This window comes from Pinus tabuliformis, chromosome 8 (assembly GCF_031772625.1).
Source record: "Pinus tabuliformis cultivar Carrire ecotype Pingquan chromosome 8, CPIR1, whole genome shotgun sequence".
Classification (NCBI taxonomy): domain Eukaryota; kingdom Viridiplantae; phylum Streptophyta; class Pinopsida; order Pinales; family Pinaceae; genus Pinus; species Pinus tabuliformis.
The window spans coordinates 946858588-946878422 of NC_142294.1; the positions used below are offsets into that span (position 1 = coordinate 946858588).

At 37.3% G+C, this 19835-nt stretch overlaps 1 protein-coding gene across 7 annotated transcripts in view; it reads left to right on the forward strand.

Annotated features, from left to right (window-relative positions):
* The window catches only part of LOC149238619 (PHD finger family protein), a 78060-nt gene that overhangs the window by 38356 nt on the left and 19869 nt on the right, over positions 1 to 19835 (forward strand). For 2 of the 7 annotated variants that reach the window (XM_089373112.1, XM_089373113.1), the window contains exons 6-16: positions 4940 to 5015; positions 5212 to 5485; positions 5676 to 5788; positions 5894 to 6142; positions 6248 to 6846; positions 6960 to 7190; positions 7348 to 7401; positions 7634 to 7702; positions 7843 to 7983; positions 8077 to 8187; positions 19151 to 19210. In XM_089373112.1, the coding sequence (XP_089229238.1) occupies positions 4940 to 5015; positions 5212 to 5485; positions 5676 to 5788; positions 5894 to 6142; positions 6248 to 6846; positions 6960 to 7190; positions 7348 to 7401; positions 7634 to 7702; positions 7843 to 7983; positions 8077 to 8187; positions 19151 to 19210 (1977 nt within the window). Of the gene's footprint in view, positions 1 to 4939; positions 5016 to 5211; positions 5486 to 5675; positions 5789 to 5893; positions 6143 to 6247; positions 6847 to 6959; positions 7191 to 7347; positions 7402 to 7633; positions 7754 to 7842; positions 7984 to 8076; positions 8188 to 19150; positions 19211 to 19835 lie in introns of those variants that run through there. The other 5 variants (XM_089373115.1, XM_089373116.1, XM_089373114.1 and 2 more) reach the window with 5 other exon arrangements.

Sequence of the window (19835 nt, forward strand, 5' to 3'; positions counted from 1 at the left end):
TTCATGTTTGTGTTTGAAATTGCCAACAATGAAATTCCTTAAAAATTGCCTAGCCAAAACCTTTGATAAAATTCATCGTTATTTTTGAGTATGTGTGTAACTCAAAAAAAATTATCTTTAAATTATATAATTTTGTTAATATAAGCTCTATAAGTAATAAAAATTTATACACACACAGATACATATTTTTTCCATGGAATACATATTTTGGGAGAAACTCGTTGGGTACCTTCCCCCATTTCAAGGAGGGTACCCAAGTTAAGGCATATTTTGCAAAAGCTCAAGGCTTGTCAATATAGGGCTCAAGGCCATTGCAACAATATACTTGTTAAGACTAAACATGTCACTTGAGGAAATTGAACCTGGGTAGGGTGGATAACAATCATTCTTCCCAACCACTCGAGCTAGACTCAAGCAATTTGTATAGTTATGTGCTCATGATTTTAATTTGCATGGTCATGGTTGAATTATTGTCAAACTGCTTTGAAATTGGTGGTTAAAGGTTGCTTAGTATTTCAGGTAACTTAGGCTTGCCTGCTTGGGGGTGGCCTCTATCGCAAAGAGAATTGGTGCAGCAGGTATAAGTTTACGGTTGGTTGGAAAGTCCTGCAACTAGTTGGTGGTTTACTTTCCCAGAAAGATGACTATACTTGTGATATGAAATGCAAGGTTATTGTGCTTTCCATTTTGCATAGTATTATTTCCAATTTGTGCAGTTTTGTGTGCATGATTTTATTTTGCATATTCATGACTGAAATTTTTATAAAGCTGCATGCATGAGTGAAGCTTGAAAATTTGATGGTTAAATGCTGCTGTAGCTTCACTTCCATTATTATATTCTACAGCTAATCTATATTGGCAATTTTGGTATTAGAGATAGGAAGTTAGTGTGAATTTGTTGGGTTCAAGAAATATCCATATCCTCAACATATTACAGAGGGTATTAGGTATGTTACAAAATGGTGTCTTCACGTTGCAGCACTAGGGCTATACAGGCTAGAAGCTAGCTTGTATATGAAAAAACGACAGTTTGTGTGACAAGTCATTAATGAAATTTCTCCACGAGAATAATTGGTGAAATAGTATTTAAAGCTTGCGAATATTGAATTTAGTGCTGCAATTATGAGATTGGAAGGTTGTTAGTGTATTTGGGTAGCCTATGGAGTTGTAAATGAAGAAGTGCTTGAATTTCAGAGTTAGCTCTATGAAAATTGGGAGAATGTCATTTGCAAGTTATGTGTTTGACAAAATGCCAATGAAGAGAAGTGTATCAAGGTAGTAATTGAGAATTTTATGGCTTTGAAATGCTCAAATGGTGTCTTTTTACAAAGCATATGGGCGTTCATGGAAGTATTGTTGATGAAGTTTTTAAAATACAGAGTTTTGCTCTGCATAAGGAAATTGGGTATATATCTATTAATTTTATTATTGACAGGGGTTGGAGTTCTTAGCAAAGGAGTTGTACTTTCATTTGGCTGTGATTCTTGGCAATGAAGTTGTACTTTCATTTGGATGCAAACCAGTTAGGAATGATAGTTAAATTTGGAAAGCCATATGGATAAATTATAGTGATTATGGCTGTTTTATTTTTTATGGCACAGCTGAAGGCTGTCAAAATGTGATAAATTTAGGGCCTAAAATTATTGAAATTGATTGTGCCGAAATTCGTCATGGAGGAGCCACATGGAGTTTGAGGTGTAGTTGGTAGGCATGATGAACCATTGTTTTTGGTTGCTTAATTTCCTTGCGCGTGCACACACACACACTGACACTGAAACACATTTCAATCCCTGTGCAATGTGTTTCCAAATGAAATTCGTCTGATTTTGCCTGTATTTAATTGTTGGGACCCACATTTTTGGTTTTATGGCCTAATTAGAGGTTAATTATCAATTAATCGAACTTCTAGAAACTAAAACCAGAAATTTTTCTATAAAAAGGGTTTCACAGTTCACTCAGTTTGCACCAAAATGTTGTTAATTATTGGTAATGTTAAATTCTTAAAGTAAAAGAAATGTCACTTTCACTTAAATTTTTAACATTACCATTAATTGTTTAGGATGTTTGAGAGTGTTTCCACCTTCTTCAGTCTTCATATGGAGAAAGTAAAAATTTATAATCTATTCAAAATTCAACAGACTTAACAGTTTTCAGAATTTCAGGGTTATTTTCATTAGATTTGATCATGTATGAAGTTATTGAATCAGTAGTTAATCAAGAGAACCAAGCCCTTTATGCCCCTCGATGTTAGTGACATTGCTTGTTGGACTCCTCTATCATGACCTTAGCAAAAATGTATCCTTCACTCGAACCAAAATCATTGATCAGGTATGCTAGACTTTTTATAACATATCTTAAAACTTGGATTAGGTAGTTTCATCAAAATTGGGTGTTGTTGACTGATATCCATGGTGGATTCAGGTAGAGGACCGAGGCAAAGGGTGATACTGATTATGAGGATCCCAATATAAGTGGTGACAGAATATTGCTTGTAATTTAAATGTTCTAGTTCATTTATTCATAATGATTTCTTTCCAAGTTTCAAAATGTGATATGTATATATATACATACACACAGTGTTGAAAAAATCAACATCTGCAAGGGTCCAGAAAACATCTTTTTGGCAACATTAGCGAAAAAATCGGCAAACCACAGCACATTAAAAAATACAAAATATATTCATTTTCCCAAAATTGGAAAAAATTGGCAAAAATCAGGAAAAAATTGCCAAAATAATAAATTGCGATTGGTTCAAAAAATCGCGATTTTCGGAGACATTGCCGAAAATCAGGGATTTTATCAACATTGGTGTGTGTGTGTGTGTGCAGATATGGGGCTCCTGTTGAGCCCTATATTTGGATTTGGTATTTCTCTGTACTTGGCTAAGTCAAAAGCTATTATGCCGCGGGTAAGGTTATCCCACCCCCTATAATGTTTCCTTCAAGCAAACTAGAGGTACTGCCATTGGGAACATCTTTGCTGTAGTATCTGCTTGCATTCTCCTTTGCCACCTTCAGAAAAGCTGGAAGAGAGGTTCAATCTTCATAGCCTTAACATTTACAAAAGACATATTGATGGTACCCTTGAAGTCTGGTTAGGAGCAGAAGAGGATTTGCAAACCTTCTTTGGTCAGTACAGTACTCACACCCTAACAATATAAGATCACTCCTTGTGCCCTTGTTACTCTTGTGGATTCACTCAACATCACTTTTTAAAGGACAATGCTTTCCTTGCTTTAGGAATCTTGGCCACAAAGTGCTAATAGAAGTCCCAAAATGCTTATCTATACACCTTTTTCTGATGGCAACCTTATCATCAGAAGAAAATCATTTATGATCAGTGAACTATGCAGGCATGGTTAAAGCAAAAGATCCTAAGGACTTCATTTTCCAAGTAAATTTGTTCTTCGAATGCCTACTTTAGATATCCAAGGAAATTCCTACTGCATTGTTCTAGTAAAGTCTTGTTGGTGATAAGGCACTGGTTCATGATCAATTTTGTACTGCTGAAAGCTTGAAATAGAAAGAGTGACCCAATTGTAATACAATTGGATTAAATTTTCTTCCAAAAAGGTAAACTTGGGAGCCACCCTAAGTGCTAGACACTCTGAGCCTTACTAAGAAGACCCTGCACTGAAGACATCAAAAATTATATTTTGATGTTTGTTTGAATTCAGTTCATGATCAATTTTGTACTGCTGAAAGCTTGAAATAGAAAGAGTGACCCAATTGTAATACAATTGGATTAAATTTTCTTCCAAAAAGGTAAACTTGGGAGCCACCCTAAGTGCTAGACACTCTGAGCCTTACTAAGAAGATCCTGCACTGAAGACATCAAAAATTATATTTTGATGTTTGTTTGAATTCAATATTTTTGGGGATGACTTTCTTACGCAGTCTTATTTTTTAGAAAAAAATTCTCCTGTAAGCGTATCTTTTGGAATGCCTCCTAAGTAGTATTGATACTCTAACTCCCCTAATTTTTTCTGTCTACTGATGAGCTCGTAAAACAAGTTTGAACTTTGGACGCGGCGGAGTGTGAATAGGTGTTCCGTTTGGGGATTTCTGTAATATGCAGTTTCTTCATTTTCTATCCTCTTTACGCTTCTTTTTAATCAATCTCTCCACTCCTAGAAGCTGTTTGGCATATTTTCCTTAAAACTAGTTTATGTTAAGGCTTTTGGGAATCGTTAGGTTTAGAACAATTGCCATAATGTGACTTTTTGATATGTATTATTGAAGTATATTGTGGCATGTTTCCTTCTGGGTTTTGGGTTGAGATAATTCTGAAGTTGGGTTCCAGAAATATTCCCAAACTTGAAGTAGGTGGTTATTTTGTAGGCTCTTGCTACTGTTGACTCATTATTAGCTGCATACTGTTACTCTTATCCTTTTGAGTTATGCTGGGATGTGTATTGTGGTGCATGCATACAATGTTCTTTTTACAAGTAGGACTTGCCACACTTAATTTCATGGTTCATAGTATCAGTATTTGAATTATCGAAGACATTGCTTCAAGTTATTAGCATTTGAATCATTTCTGACATTACTTTAAAGTTTTTTAACTAAATAGTAATGTACATAGGAATGGAAAAATGACAGAATTTAGCTCTTTGGCTCTGTGGGGGGGGGGGGAGAGGGTTATGCCGATTGCTGGGACCAGATTCTTTTGTTGCTTATATCTTGCCGAAACTTGTTTGCAATATATTGTTTTCATATACATCAAAGAGGATATATTTTGTTTTACATTTCATTCATTTACTTTCCATCAACTATGTTCTATTGTTCCTGTTTGTAGCATCTATATATTGTTGTTGAACTGATAAATTACAAACTTTCTTAGGTCTTTACTTGGGGGTTCTGTAAATTTCAATGCCGGCAATTCTGTCTGCATCTTGCATGCAATAATAGTTTTTTGACACTATCTGAATGATAATCAGGAAATGCAACAACAGGCAGGGCCTATGACAACAGAACCGAAGCATAATTTAAAAGGGTATCCTACTGACGCTGAAGGTATGTTTAACTGGGAAAAAATAACATCAATGTTGGTAATGTTAAAATTAATAAATTGCTTCTGCTTTATGATAGATAACAAGTTATCTGGGATTTTGATCAGAGTGTCAAAGGCACCATAGCCATTGGGTGATCATATGCACAGTCTAGATTTATGAATATAGGTATGTTTAGTGAAGCTTCTGCTGTGTGTCAGATGTTCCAGCTGGAATTGGCAATTCTGCTGTTGAAAAGCACAGTAATTCAAAGCATGCTTCCTTCAAAGTACAGGCTATGAAGGTGTCTGACCATATGGAGCTTGCGCAATCGGGGAATACTGAAACAGATTGTACTGACATTTCTTTGAAGGGATGCTCAACTGGGGAAGAGCTGGATGAATTAATGGAAAGATATACTGCTGGTTCAAATTTAGTAGGAGATCAAGCAGAACACTGTAACGAGGATGGTGTACCAATAGAGACTAGTATGAAGTAAGCAAGCACTCATGCTTAAATTATAATTGAGTTTGCTGGAGATTTTGTAGCTTCCTGGTACATCATCATCAATTATTATTGTTCTATATTTTAATGTAAATGTAAGTCTTTGGTATTTTCTCCCACTGATTCGTGGAGAACAAGAGATTGCTTCAGAGACATTGAAATTTCTATCATCAAAATGCAGATGTGGCAAGGAGGCACCCGAGTACTATGTGCATCCCTACATACAGAGGAGATTATTGAAACTTCAAAAGGGTTTGGTCCTTTCAAAAGGAGACCAAAGAACGTACTGCACTGGTAGAGTCTGCATTTCTTTCTCCTGCTATTTCAATTTTTTTTGAACAATATCATGTTTTACATGTTTGCTTACTGAATTTTGCTATCTCGGCTTTTTTGGAGCAGAACAACCAGGAGATGGAGTAACCAAAGAAAATTGCATTTGTGGAATACCAGATGCCAAGCAAGAAACTGTTGCTTCTTATATCTTGTCCAATACTGAAATGATCTCAAAAAATTCTCAATGGAAGCATCTTTCTGAGGCGGGGAATACAGAAGTTTTAGATATGGCACCAAAAGATGAATTAGAAGGAGAAATTCTATTCTTGCAAAACAACCTACTTGAAAATGCAAGGGAAAATCACTCTCGTTCTGGTTGGACCCTTCACATCCATTCTTTTCTAGATCAATGAATATCTTGATTTAATATCTCTTTTCCTGTCTGTTTTGATAATAATATTGCCATGAATATCTTTGCAGAGAATTTAATTCTCAGGGTGATAATGAATTTGTCTGAAGAGCAGCAGGCATTGTGGAAGCAAAGATGTGATGCATTGCTGGTGAACGATTACCTCAATCAGGCAAGAGAAGCTAAGAAGCAGGGTAGGAAAGAGAGGAGGCATAAGGAGGCACAGGCTATCTTGGCTGCAGCCACGGCAGCAGCTGCAGCTTCTCCTAGGATTAGTTCATCCAGGAAGGATGGAATTGGAGATGCAATTGAAGAGCATAGTCTGCGTCAAGTTAGCTTTCCTAGCAAGCGTTCACACTTGGATGATTGGAATAATGTGAAACCTGCTTTTTCTGGCATATTTTCTACATCACAGCCAATGAAAGTATCACTGCAGAAACATCTGAAAGGGAACATTACTGCTGGACGCCCAAGCTCTTCTTCTCAGACAATGTTGCGGGCTAAAGAGACAATGTCCCGGCCCCTTGTTGCAAAAGTTCCATTGGAAAGGCATTTTGATTGTTACCAGGTGTCATCTAGCTCACCAAGAGAAGAATCTCTTTTGTGTGATATTTGTAGATTGCCAGAATCTACTCGCTCAAACAAGATTTGTGTTTGCAATTACTGCAGGGTAATCTAGCTATTCCTTTCTCTATTTTATTTTTATCTCTCTATTTACTGCAGTATTGTTACAGTGGATTATACTGGGTATCTTAAAATTTCCATGTCAACATTATATTGCAGGTAGCAGTACACCAAGATTGCTATGGTATTATAAGGAATTCTTTTGGAGGATGGTATTGTCAGCCATGTGAAGCTTTAAACTGGAAATACGAACTCCAAGGCATGAGGCGTCCAACTATAGCTAGCCATGGTATGCCTGGTTGTGGTGTGAACTGTGTTCTATGTGGTGGTTTGAGTGGTGCTCTTAAGAGGACTACTGATGGCCGGTGGGTTCATGTATTTTGCGCTGAGGTAAAAATCTCTGATTGAATGGTGTTCACTTCAGAAGAATGAAAGAATTTAATTATGCAAAATCTTAGTTTTGGTTTTATCTTGTGTGTTAATAATTTGGTGAGAAGCAATATATTTTCTCCCTTATGGTATAATCATTTCCTTTGTGAACCTGCAGTGGCTGTTGGAGAATACGTTCAGGAGGGGTCAAATGGAGGATGTTGAAGGGCTGGTATGTTTAAATTGAGATGCTACTTCACTACCAGTAATGCATATAAGTTAGAGCATGCTGAACTGTTTTGTTTTACTTGTTCTGTGCATGATTGTTGCATCTGGATTTTGTCTAGTGGGATGCTGTTAGAGACCTCTATTAGCATCTCACTGAATGGTTTGGACATTAAAATTTTCATGAAGGTGGATCTGTGCAATGTTAAAATTAACGATTGATATGTTATGAAATTCAGGAAATACTTTTTAGAGAACGATATATGTTGCCATGCAGTATTTGTCATCGACAAGGTGCCTGTTTGAAGGTTAGGATTCAGTGTATATGAAAGTTTGAAACTTATAATAACACTTGCTGGGTTAGTAGATTGTTCTATCCTTGGTAATTCTCATGGAATCTATATTTTGTTTCTGCACTAACTGACAGAAATATTTTGTGGTTTCACAGTGCAATTTTGGCCACTGCCAAAGTACTTTTCATCCCTTATGTGCAAGAGACTCTGGGTTTTACATGACTGTGAGTACTCATGGTGGAAGGGTTCAACATAAAGCATATTGTGAAAAACATAGTGCAGAGCAAAAGCTAAAGGTACATGTAACATCATATATATTCCATTGAATTTCCAAAGTGTTAATTCAATATAATAATTTTCTTGCTTAACCTGTCTCTATTGAATGAAAGATGCAGGCTGAAGCACGGCGATGCGGTGGAACGGAGGAGTTGAAGACGATAAAACAAATGCGGGTGAGCATATGTAGCAATCTTGTGCAAGCTTTTTTGCACTCTAAAATGGTTCGTAGAAATCCCAGGGCATTTCTTCTATGTTACCGGATCCGTATCCCAGAGGCTTTATGTAGTCACATGTTACGGATCCGTATACTTGTTTAGTGTGTGCCGTCTTACTTTCAACAAATGCTATGGGTCTCCTTGTGCTCAAGCATTATTGCCTTGAAATGCATGTTTAGGATATCACTTCTTCTTTGACTTGATTATCAAGCTCAAAATATTTTATGGCTTTGAGATATGGGGTATTGACTTACTTCCACCTAAATAGGCTATGGTTAAGAGAATCCAATCCTCCTATACAACAGTGCATGATTTGCTAGAAATGGATGGTCCCCCAGGGCATAGCTTAGGGAGACTTTGGTGGCCATTCCTTGTTCCTCGAAACTATTTTTAGAATCGTCTTCTTCCTTTGCTAGATTTGTACTTTGAGAGATTCAACCTTAGGGAGGAACAAGTACCCCTTCTTTATTCATTGGAGGAGATTGCCTAAGGCTCCTCTAGGAAAAGAGGTGATGTTTGATTGTCAAGGAACTCCTTGGATATCCTTGTCACCGCTTTCCCTTCAATTAGGATTTGAACGAGGTGGTTATGAAAGTTTCTACAAAAAGTACATCTACGTCAAATGGAGTACTTCAGAAGGGGCTTGACCTAAGATGGCGTTATGCTATGAACATTTCATGCAATCACGGGACAATGTTAATGTAAGCCCTGCATATACTTGGAGAAATTGGATTAGTAGCCTTATGATTTCTCTTGGTTGGCATAGGGTTTGCTCATACTATCCTTGGATTAAGAAAATTCATCATTGTTTGCAGTCAGAAAAGATTTTCAGTCTTCTCACGTTCAAGGAATTGGATTGACAACAGGTGTGGACATCCTCAAGTTATCCTGATTTTTTTTCTCACGCTTGGTTCATCAACAAATATTGAATCACAAACCTAAGACCTTTTCATCTCCCTTGCATCATTATCTTATCATCATCTCGGGTTTTGTTTGGCTTATTACCTCTAATCAATTTCTGGGGTTTTGTACATTACCTCAACTATTATGTTTCTCAAGTGGTTTTGGCTGATCACAAACCTTCATTTGTCATGACAAGTATTTTTCGGTTTGCTACAAACTATCAACAATAAAGTTATGGGGGTTTGCTTGCCTTATCATAGTTTATATCCATTAGGTACATATAATTTCAAATACATTTTCATGTGAGGTTAATTCAGCCTTATACAAACGACAGGACTATGACCACCATTTTCTTCAATCATTAAAAATAACATTATCAACAAGGTTCATCAAAATTTTTAGGGATTCCATTAGCTATGGGTTCACTTTAATTGGTTTTGCATATCAATTACTGACACATGGTATTATTTTCACTACTTATTTACTTGGTTTCTGCTATATGTCATTCTTATTTTTCTTGTTTTATTGTTTCATGTTTTCTGGATTGCCACTTGCCACTGTATCTTTTATTTGTGCCCAGATTTCTGTGTCCATTTTTTTTTCGTTTTCTTTGATTTTCTTTCACCATCCTCCTTTGTATTCTGTTATCATCGTTTAGTTCTTCTTTCATGTTCTTTTCATCTTCTTGGGCTTTCTTCCTTCAGATTCTTCTCTCTTGTAAAATTCTTCATTTGATACTTCCATTAAAATAATTGCATAGGAAAATGTTTCTTGTTGGAGGGATGTCTCCATCTAGGACACCTATGACACAAGATTGTTAAACACAATGGATGCACCAGTGTCATGATTTTAGATAACACAATCTTGACTTAACTTTTAACTTCGACTATTTCAACTTAGCTTAGCATTTATGTTGGTTCTATTTGACTCCGGCTTTGAATTGACTTTACTAGCTTTGTTTTGAAAAATAACACAAAGGACTTTGTATCATGGACTTTATCAACTCTCTTGCCACCTAAGTTGCAGGAAACGTGGGCAGGGGGTCCGTTTCCCCAGGGGAAACGGAACGAAACTCGTTTCCCCGTACCGTACGGCCTGGAAACGCGTTTCCGGCCGTACGGCCACGTTTCCCGAAACGGAAACTTGCCCGTACGGCCGGAAACGCGTTTCCAGGCCATATGTGCCACGTTTCCCCCAAAAAAAACACTTGTTTTTTAATTTTTTTTTTTTTTTTTTTTTTAGGGTTTCCAAGTAGTAAATGTGATGTAAATTTAATCTTAATGTTTAAATGTTTATGTAAGTAAATGTATCATTCATGCTTTATGATTGCACATATATATAATAATAATTTTTAAATATTTTTAATATATATATATTATTATTATTATATATATTCGCGTTTCCCCGTTTCCAAAATTTGGGGAGGTCGCGTTTCGTTTCGCTTCCCCGTTTCGTTTCGCTTCCGCGTTTCCCCGTTTCGTGCAACTTAGCTTGCCACTTAATCTAAATAATATTGACTTGGCACATCATAACTTTTATGACTTTGATTTGACTTCACATCCGTAAATGATTATTCAATGACTTGATCATGAATTTAAACCTGGGGTGTCATGTACCACTCAACATGCAACCCCAACCACAGCTTTTCTGATGAGATAAAAACATTGATCATCTTTCCCAATTTTTCAACAAAGTCCACATTGTAAGAGATCATTAACACCACTGCTAATGTCCTGCTCAATTCTTATGACAAGACTCATGTGGCTTTTTGTGTGTTTAAATATGGCATGAGTAGCAATTATCGTTCTCTTATCCTTTGCTGGAAAAAGGTCAACCACATATTAACAGCCATAGTTGCTAGACACAATTAATCATAAATGGAGCACAAAAGTCATCCCAGACTTTCCATTACCTTAATTCTCTGTTAATTTGGTACGGTCAAAGACTAACTTATAACATGTATGGTGTTATATTATTATGCAACTTGTCAGTATGATGTCAAAAGCCAATATGTAAAAATTAGGTATACCTGCATGTAACAACTACATTTTTACTGTCCCTCTGTGTCTCTGCCATGTTCTTTCTTGAACTGCTGCACCTCTCTTTACAACAGCTTGTCTTCAGTGATATCTCCATTGATTGTTTGTACCTCTGAGCCCAAATTGTGCTTAATCAATACATTGGTCAAGCACTCAAGTGTTCCACACTTTTAGTTGCAGATTATTCTTGTTGTTGTGGTGTTTTCAAACTTCAACTATAAACTCGTGGATCCATCCTTCACACTTGCGTAGAGGCATGCTATCTTTCCAGTTACATTTGTCATGTGTGTAGGCCTCTTCTATGACTACAAGGTTGTCTCCTTGTATTATGAAGCTGCCTGCTTAGCATGTTGAATATAGGTCTTGCCACCTATGAATCTTGATATCAACTTCCCTTACCTCTTGAATGCTGCATACCTTTTCTTTACAATATCTTATGACCTAAACCGACAGATATTTTGTAGAACAATGTGTGACATACAATACAGGGAATTCAACCGCTGGCACAATCTGGATTTAGGGATTGTTTTTGAACAATTCGGACCTTTGCTAGCTTTTTTTGACACACTATTGAAGAAGTCAATCTGATGAACACTCTACTCGTCATACAGCTGGCTTATTATGAATCTTCTTTGCATTTTTCTAGCAGATCTCTTGAAGATCTGAGCTGTTACGACAACCATTCTGATCTCCAGGCTTTGGCGATATTCTGTGCACATATAAAGTAATTGAACACTGCAAGAAATCACAATCTTCTAAGCAACTTAACATCTTCAATAAGTTGAAGTCCAACAGATTGTGCTTGATGACTCTTCCTTTGCCACACGATGATCTTAGCAGAATTCTTGACAGCAATCATTTTGCAACAATTTAACTTTATTATTTCATCAATGTTGTTTCATCTCCAGGGTCTTCAACAACATGCAATGCACCAGCTTTAGTGAACTAGAACTTGCAGTTACAACTTGGGCAACTACAATTCAGGATGCCTTAACATTCAGAGCTCTGATACGAAATATTGGGAATAGGACTTAGCAGGAATTATAGTCAAACAAAACATATATTATGCAAGGGAGACTGGGTGTTTATATTCGAGAAACCCTCGAAGGGGAAATTGAAAAATTCTATTCATTCAAATCTATTTCCGTGCATATTTATATTGTGCAATAGGTCCCCTTTACATATCTTTAGATGACCATAACGCTATGTTGCTGGAATTGCTGCTTTAGGTGCCATACGGGGCACAGTTTTGTATATAACATGTGTGGTGCAGACTTGAAACATGTTTCTGGCTATACGGATGTGTCCCATGTGTGGTGCAGACTTGAAACATGTTTCTGGCCATACAGTGAAAATGCGTTTCAAGGCTGTACCTGCATTTGTACAACATGTTTCCATTTCTAATTCGATTGATTTTGACTATTTTTGATTGTTAGGACCCACAATTTTGAATTTAATTCCAAATTATAGGTTAATTAATAATTAACGAGACTTCTAGGAGCCTTTAAGAACATGTTTTTTAAAGAGGATTTAACACTCATTTTTCCTGGCACCGTTTGGGGAAGGGCGATTGAGAGACAATAAAGGTAATGTTAAATTCTTAAGGTAAAAGGATGAAAAAGAAAGATAAAGGAAATGTCAACTTTAATATTAGTGAAATGGAAAGATAAAAGAAATTTCAACTTCTACTTAAATTTTAAATCTTAGAATTAATTGTTTCAAGAGGTTTGAGTGGTTCCAACGTCATCAAACTTCATATGGAGAAGTAGAATTTCATAGCCATTCAAAATTTAGTTGACTTCAACAATTTTCATGATTTAAGGATAAATGTGATAGTAGCATTTTCATTGGATTCTACCATGTTAAATTTCAACTTCTTATCCTGGTAGTGTGGTGTTGATTGTTGAACTTCTTTGTCACAACCTTCGCAAAAATATACCCTCCAAAATCATTGATTAGGCATGTTAAGCTTTTTCTACCACATTTTAAGGCTTGGATTAGATAGTTCTATCAAAATTTGGTGGTGTTGGTTGATGTTTGTAGAGGATCAAGGTAGAGGTAAAGGCTATACATCAGGCAAAGGGTCTGATACTAATGATGGGGATCTCAATACAAACATTGCTTATCATTTATTTTTGTCATCAAAATGTTCTTTGATTATTTATTCATAATGTTTTTTTTTCAAAGTTTCAATATAATGTTCCATTTTATGAATCACACATTATAAAATACTTGTTTCCTCGTATTGTGCAACTTAGCAATGACGACTATGTCATAATTAGATATTCAATTCAATCATCTCCTTAACTATCTCCAATAATTTTTGTGAATCACTCAACTTAATTCTATGAAAAACTCATCTTAACTTGTCTTCTTGCCCTCATTCTTAGTTTTGTATGTTGATGTTTAAGCTTAGTTTACTTCATCATATTTATACATCCACTATTTGCAAATATGAGTTACACCTTCAATTGGCTTCCACTTTGCCACTTCCTCTAGTACCTTAAAATATTAGTTGGAACCTAAGTTGCACGAAATGTGGAAATGTTTGGAAGTTTCCTATATGGGGAAGATTCGAAACGTGATCCCCCCCAAAATGGAAACATCATATACATATGTGTATGTAATGTTTTTACAAATAATTTAATAACACATTATCTTGCAAGAAAAAAAAGAATTGAGACACATAAATGACATTGTTAATTTTCTTGAAACTTTGTGCACTACTTAGATGAATTACTTAAAACAAAGCAGCTGAAAAACTGAAACCAAATTTATTTTCACGGAGATATAGAGTTTTTTAACAATCATTAAGCAACGGGAAAACACCAAAAGATAAAAACACATGCACACAAAATTGACATTCTTGTCTTACCTAGGAAACCCAAAAGCGAAAACCCGCCTTCTTTCTTGTGGTATTTTATTGATTGTTCTTGAGCAATCAGATCTATTACAATTCACGTTGCTACTGCAGGTAACAATTTGTCTCTGAGAAAGCACTATGCTTTTCCTCGCTAATCTCAGCTTCTACAATTGATCTTGACCTGCATTGATCATTGCTTGATATTGGCCCTACACACAACTGTTCCCCTGCTGAATAGCCTTGCACTGCTTTGCAAATCCTGATCTCCTTAGCACCACAATCACTGCGCATTAGGCTCCTAAATCCTTGCGCAAAAGCTCCTATTTCCTAGCGCACTTGATCCCTATTTCGTTGTGCACTTGAGCCCTATTTCCTTGCGCACAATTGCTCCTCAATTATGCGCGTGCGCACACACACACATAAAGAATGATATGTGAATTTGTGCCTTCGTCTTTCTCTTTATAGATAGAATTTGAGCCATGCAAGGAGGCCTAGTTTGATTAGCAGTTCACTCAAGTTTCCTTTAGTTGTGATTGCGAGTCAACGGAGAACACATATCGTTCTCTCTCCAGTCAACACTGAAGTCTTAACTCGTTCTCTTTCCAATCAACACTGAAATCTTAACTCGTTCTAATAGAATTCCAATTGAACTTGTCACTGCCACCTCTTCCCATAGTCTAACTGAAGAAGGCTCCACTTAACTGAAGCTCCAACACTACACATGAAAACTTGATGACCATTTCAATAAATTGGAAATCGATTCATCATAGCTGAAGTTTATCTCATGAATTCGCACTCATGCTAGAGAAAGACAAATTCGTGGTATTCACTGGCACAAGCCAAAAGACCTTCTATAGCCACATTTTCAACAAACCATTTTAGAAGGAAAACCTGTTGTTAACTCAAAGATGATTACATGATGCAAAATCCAAAATTATCCTTTATAGGTGAGGTTATACATCCGAGGTTCAAAAATCAGCCTTTATACATGAGGCTATACATCCAAAATCAGCCTTCATGCATGAGGATTTACATCGAAAATCAACCTTTATACGTGGCTATATGTGCTGAAAATGAAATAAAATATGAGCTAAAGACAAGTACAATTACATATCCTAATAATCCCCATGCTGATTATAAAAAATAGAAGAAGGTGCTTCTTCAATAGAACTAGAGCATGGATTGATTAGAGATAAATTAGTCTGTCGAGTGATTAGAGATAAATTTTAGTGGTAGATTATTTTTTTCTATAAAAGGGCCGCACACTCTTCTTGGGTGCTGAAGTGAGTCTGCACAAGCAAAATTAGTTGCAAAAACGTGGTAGAGTTGGGGTGAAATGCAGCTGAAATGTTTCGTCAGTGTTTCCAAATCAGGAAACTCTCTATAGACTTTTTGACCGTGTTTCAGGGTGTTTCCAATGTGGTTACGCCAGCTTGGGGCCCATTTCCTGAATCATAGGTTGGAACACATTACCATCCCATTATGATGATAACCCTTAGAAACTTAGGTTATTGAGGAGACCAATAATCCTGTCACTCTTAAAACAACCCTGTGGAAACACTTTTTGAAATTGTGGAAATTTCCCTTCCTTGCACTTTCTTTACTGAATTGACCTAGCATTGTTCTCCCAAGGCAAGATATTTATCCACCAAGGATGCTACCTAAGATCCCATCTTGTCGATTTCCCTCACCCTGATGCCTCCACATCCACACAAGATCCCATCTCGTCTCAATGGTTCCTCACCATGCAACAATTCTTCTAAGTCCGTAGTCTTTGCCGCTAGAAGCCCAACATTATTAGATGATGAGGAAGTCTCTCCTCACCACTCTTCGAACCTTGTTCTTTCCCATGCCTAGGCACACCCCCTTGATGCAACATTTTTCTCATGATGGGTTCTGCACTAAGTTGCACGAAACGGGGAAACGCGGAAGCGAAACGAAACGGGGAAGCGAAACGAAACGCGACCTCCCCAAATTTTGGAAACGGGGAAATGCGAATATATATAATAATAATAATATATATATATTAAAAATATTTAAAAATTATTATTATATATATGTGCAATCATAAAGCATGAATGATACATTTACTTACATAAACATTTAAACATTAAGATTAAATTTACATCACATTTACTACTTGGAAACCCTAAAAAAAAAAAAAAAAAAAAAAAAAAAATTAAAAAACAAGTGTTTTTTTGGGGGAAACGTGGCACATATGGCCTGGAAACGCGTTTCCGGCCGTACGGGCAAGTTTCCGTTTCGGGAAACGTGGCCGTACGGCCGGAAACGCGTTTCCAGGCCGTACGGTACGGGGAAACGAGTTTCGTTCCGTTTCCCCTGGGGAAACGGACCCCCTGCCCACGTTTCCTGCAACTTAGGTTCTGCATTCTTGATGCAACAAAACTGCAACTTTACACAATTCGTGCGTGGACCTATGGGTTATGGGCCCACGTATACATTGGAAGCATTTCCATCAGCGGACTTCACAATAAACCTGACCAATCACCGTCAACCGTGTGTCGCACAACTGACTTATTCTTTTTAACACTTGACTTTTGTGCCCCCAAACCTCCACTGTCGATCTGTTCCATCCGATCCAACGGCTATCGCGTCACCCACTTGCCAACTAGCTTGGTTGATCTCCACTGTCGATCAATCCAGCGTGATCCAACGACTATCGCGCAATCTTGCGTGAATTCTTGCACGACCAATATCAGATTGAGAGCGTGCGAGAAAAGTAGTTTTCTCGTGCTACGTGTCAACCCCTCAGGTTAATCGCGTGAATTTTAGAAATGCCATTTACCAGGTTTTGTCTGCGCGAGATACTTCTTACCACTTATCGAATACTACCACACAGCCAAACCTCACGAATAACACAACTACCACACAGCCAAACTTCACGAATAACACAAAACACAAATGGCATTTAGCACAAAGCCTTCACTACTCCGGCAGCGCAATCTTCATTAATCCAGAGAAACAAAAAACCACGAATTTAACACACAGATAATTGTATTACAGAAAATTATTACATATGCCCCATGGAGTGGCAGCCTTCTACCAGGTCTTACATCGATACTGGGCCCCTTCTACAAATACACGAAGACTCTATTTTACAACAATGGAGAAATAGAGGATCGGATCATTCCAGATCCGATATTTCCTCATAAAATCGCTAAGATCACTCAACCTAATTACAACAAACTTTATCGATTTAACGAAAATATTGTCTTTTAGGCCACGTCGACTTCTCGAAGGTTTGAAAAATTAAATTTGACTTGGTCGTTGATGCTCCTGCATCAATTTTCTAAGCTTTAAGCCACACTTTTACACTAGTGGCTTTTTGAGGAGTTGGAGAATCGTCATCTCAGGGCTAGAGGACAGGTGTTTTTTCGCCCCAACTACCATACAATTGATGACATCTTGACACTCCGAGCGATTATTCAGGAGGCTCGTCATTTCTTTTCAAAGTTTTACAGTTGTTTTGTAGATATCCCGAAGCATTTGACACAATCCTGAAGGAGGCAGTATTCCAAAGACTCCACGACATTGTCCTTTCTAAGACCCTCTTGGCAGGCATCATGTGACTGTCTGAGTCAATTTTGGGACGCCTCTGAATGGCACATGATCATACGCACTTCATCCATCATACCATCGAGGTAAAACATGGGTGTCCCCTTTCTTCTACCTCTTTGGGATCTATATCAATGAGCTAGAGTCCTTCCTCCATGAGCATGTCCAATAGGGGGATGGCTGTCTTTTGCATCAGGTGTTGATGTCCATGCTTCTATTCACCATGACTTGGTCTTGTTGGCTTGTATGCCCGAGGGCTTACAGAGACAGATCAACGTACTAGCCAGTTTTTGTGACCTTTGACAGTTGTTGGTCAACCTGGGTAAAACCAAGGGTTTGCTCTTCAATGCATCAAAGAGTTCTCTTAGAGACTTGCACTTCTACCATCGAGGGACAGAGATTGGGATCACCATAGTTTACACTTGGGCATGCAGTTCATGGGGCCTCATTTTGGTCTGTGGCAGGCCCTCCAGCCTCGACTCAGTAAAGGGTATGGTTCCCCGGCCCTCATCAAGAGATAGTGCTTCCAGTGGCAGTTTCAGGACATCTAGACCAAACTCTTCATGGAGGTGATTTTCGGACACACAGTTCTCTATGGCTTTGAGATCTGAGAACTGAGCTTGTTGTGGACAGACTAGACTAAGCTGGAGAGAGTGTAGACCTTGCTTCTTAGACACATTGTTTGTTGTAAGTGGATGGAGCCCATCATTCAGAGTTTGGTGTCCACCCTTTCCACCTCAACATTTTTTGCATGGTCTCTTTTCTTCATAGAATCCAATCTCTTAGAGATGCCACAGAGAGAGAGACGGAGGTGTTTGGAAAAGTGTTTCATCAAAATAGGGGAATGTGCTAAGCTGCTTGCTTAATGGAACATTGGTATTCATAACGTACTTTCTGTATGCGGTTGTTAAGATATAAAGCTGTTATTTTATCAGTGACAAACAGTGGTGTACACAGATTTCATTTCAGGAGTGGCATGAGTCCAACTTGTTTTTCTCCACTTGAATGGGTAGCTCCCTGCAGTCTTGGCACTAGAATGCCACTGATTGGCAAACGTTGTTTGTATATTTACAATAGTTTAGATGATTTCTATGACTGGGAATGCTGTATATTCATTATTTTGTTTGGACAATATATTTAGTACTTTTATCGTTTACAATTTGATTAACATATTTGGCATCATTTCTATTAAAGTTTGTTTTACAAGGAAAACTTAGCCGGGTACCGCCATCTTCCCCAGAGTATCTGGATGGACGGTGGCTCAACTGCCCGCTACAATAGTGGCTGGTAATTCTGACGGACTTGATTGGATTTGAACCTGTGACCTAAGGTCTCACCATTGGCAACATGCTGTTGGGGCTTCATCTTCATTAATTATGTCTTTAGTTTAATTTTATTTGAGCAGTAAATTATATGCAAATTTATTAGGTAAAATGCTTATTTTAAAAAGGTTTTTAGTTTGTGCTCACGTTGGCATTATTTTAGTTTGTTTTGCCAATTGTTTGTCTAGGATTTAAAATATTTTATTGAAGATATTTCTGTGTTCTTCGTATGAGAATATTTTCATGCTTGTCTTTCACTTTATCAGGTTGAGCTGGAGCGGCTCCGTTTGATATGTGAACGCATTATTAGAAGGGAAAAACTGAAGGTTGGTCTTTTTGACAAATTTCTTCGTTACTCCTGTTGTTCTGATGGGCCTATGTAGCATGAACAGACCATCTTTTTAAATGTCCATGTGTATTATACGGACTATTTTTACTGGAAAAATAGTCAAGTTTCTGTTTGGGATTGTTTCTAATATGTTAAAGCTGGACTTCATCAGTTTTCATTATGAATTGACAAAATTTTGTGGGAAAAAAACCTTGTCCCATGACTGCATTTTGAGATGTAAATTTGAAGCTACTTGAAGCTACTCTGTTAAATTTCCGTGAAACTCTGCAACTACTTAGATGATTCACTGAAAACAAGGCAACTAAATACCGAAACCAAATTTACTTTCACCAAGATACAGAGTTTCTTAACAACTTATAAGCAGTGGAATAAACACCAGAGATAGAATCGCAATCACACAAATTGATATGCTTGTTTACCTAGGAAACCCAAAAGGGAAAACCAGCTATCTTTGTTGTGGTATTTTATTGATTGTTCTTGCGCAATTGGATCTTTTACAAAGCAATCTGTCTCTGAGAAAGCATTCTGATTCTTCTCACTAATCTCAGCTGATACGATTGATCTCGGCTTGGCTTGATGACTGCTTGATCTGGGTCCTCTAG